The 5,991-nt window shown below is 33.3% G+C and overlaps 1 protein-coding gene across 1 annotated transcript; it reads right to left on the bottom strand.

Annotated features, from left to right (window-relative positions):
- Positions 1-2,319: 2,319 nt before the first annotated feature.
- Positions 2,320-3,186, bottom strand: LOC127117858 (uncharacterized). Its single transcript, XM_051047980.1, has 2 exons — positions 2,764-3,186; positions 2,320-2,665 (listed from the first exon to the last, which is right to left on the bottom strand). The coding sequence occupies exons 1-2, from the start codon at positions 2,974-2,976 to the stop codon at positions 2,411-2,413; spliced, it is 468 nt and encodes a 155-aa protein (XP_050903937.1). The 5' UTR covers positions 2,977-3,186; the 3' UTR covers positions 2,320-2,410.
- Positions 3,187-5,991: the final 2,805 nt, after the last annotated feature.

The following is a 5,991-nucleotide window of genomic DNA, read 5'->3' as shown; positions in this document are numbered from 1 at the left end:
CCACCATAGGTAACCCTTCACTAACTCTCCATTATAGGAATTAGCTACTCGCACCTGATCCCCACCATAGGATCGAGGCTACAACATGATTAGAATCGAAGTTCCGCCAACATGGATGCATGATTCACAATATACAATAACAACAACATCAAAACACATACACATTGGTCCCCTATTCACCGTGCATGCCAACATCAACAAAACATCATCAACATAATTTCATCATCGTCACATCATGATCATAAAACATCAACATAATATTATCATCATGATATAAATTATATTTCAACAATACGACAACACACAAATAAAATACATAAACCATCACATTGAATCAACACCGTAGGCATGTAAGTAATATTCAACCACCTAATATATCACTACCAGGTTATATCCCTGAGTGTTAGCATTCCAACGCTTAAAACATAACTTCATTTGGATACACATATCAAATGTTATGATCGAAATCGCCGGACAGTGTAAAAGTAGAATTTTAGGCAATTTTAGGTTGCATGTGTTGACTTGTGACCTCTTCAGGATGACACATGACCTTGATAGGTTGACACAAGCTGTTGTTTTAGGCTAAAAACTCAGTTTTTTAACTTTTAAACATCAACACACTTCCCAGAAGTTATTACACGAATTTATATCATTAAGATCCAAATTCTTATCACTTTAACATCCTAATCTCATTTATTTCTTCATGTAATCATGGATCAACAATCCTACTTAACTATAACATCAATTTCATCATTTTTAATCACTAGTTTATATCTTTTTCAACATAATACATGACATACACCAACAACAAATCACACACAACAGTAACATCATCAATTATCATCAAATTTCACGATACAACATATATGTCTAACATTATGAATAAGGTTTTCACTAATATCAATCTCATTCATAAAGATACATCATCAATCAAAATACTAAAACCCTAAATATACCCTTCCCTCATGTCAACCATAATTGAGAACTATTACCCACCCTTACCTTATTATTTCGAGCAATTATCTCTTCAACCTCTAGCAGTGATGCTCATCCTATGCTTCTCCTTCCTTTCCCTAGCCACTTTCTCTTCTTTCTCCTCATAACTTCACATAGAATGCAAAATAGTCTCTCTTCTTCCAATTCCCCTTTTTCTAATAACAACTATCCCACAAAATATGATTTTCCACTTCTACCCATAACTTACTCTCACAAAAGGTCTCATTGTCCTTATTTCCTCTACTCATTTCTATTTTTCTTTAATTAAATAATAGTATAAAACTATTATTAATATCATACTTCCTCTAACCTATCAATTCTCGCATATTAGTCAATTAATATATTCTCCTCTAATATTTCTCTTTACTCCCAACTTAAAGACACATAACCCACAAACATACAACAATCTAAAACATCATGAAAATGCATATTCAACAAATAAAACATCAAAATAATTACTACAAAGAATCGGGGTGTTACACCCCCCCTCTCTTGTGTATGGAGTCACATGTTCAAGAGATGTGAATCAGTAACATCTAATGGGGGAAAGTAAATAGTTACACCACTAAAATTTATTGATTAAGATTCTCTTGAAATTTTGAAATTATATGAGTTATTAATTATATGTTGTTGTAATTAAGTTACTCATGCGGAAATGATGAGTCAGGAAATGACTAAGTTATCCTTTCTGTATTTCATTTGTTTCTTGATTGTAGGTAATTTGTGAGTATTGGACATGATTTAATGTCGGGTATGAAAGCCATGGTTATGATTTTACGCAATGATAAGATCTTGGGCTAGTTTCACAACCATAATTATTTCTATTTTGACAGCCGCGTCCATAATTAGTACATCCTCAGTACCAATTTATAAGCAAAAATCTAATATTTCACACTTATTTAAAAAGTTTAAATATTTGTATTTTGGAATATGTTTTATGAGAGATGTAAAAACAATTTTGATTAGTTGTTGTTTATGAAAAAATGTGAGAGAAACCAAATTAAATGCGATTTGCATTTAATATTTTACCTTGGAAAAGATGAAATTTTTAAAATAAAATGGTTAATTGAAATAAAGTTGATGTTTAATGCTTATAATTTGTAATAAAAAAACATGTGTTTTTTTAATTATAAATTCATACAAATGGAGTGGGTGTTTGAAAAAATAAAATTAGTTTATGATATCATTAAGTCTGTATTTGACAAGAGATGCATCAATGACCATGGATAATTAAAATGATTAAGTTAAAAATTGTAATACAATTATATATCTTTTTGAGAATGAAAAAAAAAATATAGAAAATTGTCATATTAACACAAAATGTGAAGGTTAACTTCTAATTCATTTATCATTAAACTGAAATAAGATAACATAAAATTTCATAAATACATTAAAGAGGCACACGCAAAGATCCCTAGAGCACTTTCAGAGTAATGTAAAAGATTCTATTAATTCCTAATTTTGGGGCACCAATCTTGATAATTGTTCCTTCACATAGGCTTCTACATTCGCAAAAGTTCTGCCATTGTCCGCCTATCTTGAAATATTTGATTGAATCAAAAACTAAATCAACTGTGCATAACCATTTATGTCCAGAATCATCAACCAATGAAAATTCTGTACAATCGGATGTCATCACCAACTCACCAAACCCATTAAAAGATATTGCCTGCAAAATTTTAAAATAAGTCATAAAGAGATTTAGACACACACACCAAATTTATTTAATTAATTAAAACATAAAGTTGTCTATATCAAATCTAATACCAGATATCCGGATGTAACATCAGATACATCCAACCATTTCACAAATGCATGTTGAAAATAACCGTTTTCATGATGATATGATAGAGTTTCACGAAACCTTGCCAGACCAAAAATATTATGGTTTTGGGAATCTTCACGATGAAGGGTGTATTTACGTGGTGGATTATAATTTGGTACTACAACATCTTTTCCGAACCTGTCTTTCAATCGCATAACAAACCTACTAGGTTCTAAATAGACCAAAGTTACCCAAGCACCAAATCTGAGATTATAAAAATTATGTAACTCGGACCACCCTTGTGTGAAATAGAGGTTATTCTCCTTTTGTTGCACCAAAACCTCAAATTTGTTGTCATTACTATCATTTAAAGTAACATAATCAGTGACCTTTGTTCCAAAATCCTTAGTAAACAGAGATGGTAGTTAAGCCATACTCTGCAATTAAGAATAGAAAAGATCAAGTTAGAAAATAAAAAAATATTTAAATCCAAAAGTTGTTTTTTTAAAATTATAAATCAAGGATAGTTAAATACGTCGCAGGGATCAAATGAAATGCAGTATGTTCTAAACTTCAGCATAATGATTGTTGAGTACATCTCTTCATCATTAGAGACAGAGTTCTCCAAAGGTTCTGTCAAGTTTTAAGAAAAAATACATCAGAAAAACTACATACATAAAAAGAACCTACAACACACTAGATTTAATGAGATCAATAAATTACAAACCTTTCAAACTAAGGAGAGCAAGGGCGGTGTCGTGCCGATTGTATGCCATGTAGGATTCGGGGTATGAAGGAGTTAGGGTATAAAGGAGTGATGCAAAAGGAATTCGGTATGAAAGAAGGATGCAAGATGAATTCACAAATGAGTGGTACAGGTAGGAAGGAGTGAGCAATTTATATAGAGAAAGGGGGGCCTAGGATGTGTTGGAAATTGGCATGTGCAATAAATGTGAAAAATGGAGGGAAATTTTTAGGATTAGGATTTTTGAAATGTTCTAGACTATCTTCGGTTTTTACATAAAAAGATAAAGATGTGATATTGAAATAAGCCAATAAGATAATTATATAATACGACTTTTAGAAATCTAAAATGTAATGAAATTCAAAAAGAATTTAATATAATAAAAGACATTAAATTATTTTAATGTCTTCTAGATATTTTAAAAATATTTTATTAATTAAATTAGTTCAAGGAATATAACATAATAATCAAATAAAATACAATATATTAATAACAAATACTAAAGTATATTCGAGGTGTCTAACTTAACATCATGAAAATATCTTTATGTATTTAAGAATGTTGACGGGCACATGTCAATCGACAAACCTATTACCCAACCCAATCTACACTTTAATTTATTCCAACGATATTTGGGTCCAATTCAGCCTAATCTACTGAAACCCTATCATTTTTTATATAAATTGTCTAACTTAAATCTTACTATGTATACATAAGGGAAAACCCAAATGCTTAAAAAATATGCTACGTGTTCTAAGCCCGTCAAAATAGCCCATAAAGAAAAAAGGCCCAAAGGCTAAATCATAGCAAATAGTAGAAATATACCAAGTCTCGATCCACCACAAGCAGGTGAAGGATAAGACAATAAGAGCCATCCAAGTAATTCGATAACAGACCATATTGCACGAGATCCCTTCATAAATTAGTTACAACTAACCACTCTATATAAGAGAGAAAGGTGCATCACTAAAGGTAATCTCTCTCATTTGAAATTCCCTTTTTACCCAAACCTAACTTGGGCTTTGGATTGCTAACCGTTCAAATTAGCTTCATCCATCATATCATAATCAATACCCGCCGTAATTTTGCAAGTAAAGCACACTATTACGATCATCACTTTATTCTAACTTAGAACATTTGTGTAGTTTGTGAGAATTGGCGTTGTAATCCTATGATTACCAAGATTACTTGATCTCACATCTAGATCAACATTGATCAAGTCAAGTATCCACATACCTGATCAATCATACTAAATTTGTAAGCAAATTTCGTTTTACCAGAGTTGTTGAACAATGGAATTATCAAAGGTTTACCGTCCCAACACTCACTGATTTGTCGTAGGCACCATGGGAAATCATCATCCACATACTCCTCCTCCGCAGCAACAAAATCTTTCATAACCAGAAACTATCCAATGAGTTTCCCAACCTCCTATATTTAAAGCTAATCCTCAAAAAATCCTCGTACGAGAAGCATTTTTCCAACCAAAGGCAGTTTCTCATGGTGACTGGACGTGAAACACTCCCTAGATTCCAACTTCTAGAATGAAATTAAGAACCCAAGACCACTCACAACTTACCAAACGTCATGTTCATAATGATCCAACATTAAAACTCCCAAACCATCAGTGACAAACTCATCGAATAAAAGAAAGTCTACGGAGTGTCATCCCAAAAGATTACACCATCCACGAAGCACTCTCTTAGAAGGTTGAATAATCGAAATGATGGGAAGAACCTCTAAAATCAACTCGCCTCTATGAACAAAGACATTGTTCACCTTCACCAGATCACGAGGGACATAATAGCAGTCATACCCCTCGGGTAGGTGATCGGTCACCATTCGCACTTAGTTTTCATCATCCATCCAGCATGAATCTACAAGAACCGGCAACACTCTTTTCTTTCTTTTAGTTGATTTCTTAAGTTTTATCGCATTTTATAAATTCTTGCTTGTTTTATGTTGTATTAGTGGTTCATCTCTTTTTGTCGCATTTTATGCGTTTCCGTGGTAGTTCTATTTGGTTTCCATGTCTAACAATAAGCTTGAAAGATGCGTAACGGAAAAACAGAAGTCCAGGACATCGTGCAAGGCGAGATAAGGCAAAAACAGGGGGCTGACACGGGTGCCCGTGTTAGCCTGTGCAGAGTGGAGATCAAGGAAGCAAGAAAACAGGGGGCTGACACGGGTGCCCGTGTCAGTTGACACGGCCCGTGTCAGCAAGGAATGAAGGAATTGAGTTGACAAAGAGCCAACACGGGCGCCCGTGTTGGCCAATTCGTCCCATGTGCTTATTTTTATTGTTTTGGTCTCTGTGTAAGTCCGGAGGGTAGTCTTGGTATTTCACGATGTTTTTAGTTGATTAGGAGCTATTTAGTCTGCATTTTTGGTGAAGAGAAAGGGAACTTTTTAGATCCTACGAAGAAGAAACAAAAAGGAGAAGAAAGCTTGCAAGGTGTGGAGAAGAAGAGATTTTCAAGATCGG

This window comes from Lathyrus oleraceus, chromosome 2, assembly GCF_024323335.1.
Source record: "Lathyrus oleraceus cultivar Zhongwan6 chromosome 2, CAAS_Psat_ZW6_1.0, whole genome shotgun sequence".
Taxonomy (NCBI): domain Eukaryota; kingdom Viridiplantae; phylum Streptophyta; class Magnoliopsida; order Fabales; family Fabaceae; genus Lathyrus; species Lathyrus oleraceus.
The sequence above is the reverse complement of the archived record's forward strand: the minus strand, read 5'-3'. Positions and strand labels throughout refer to the sequence as shown.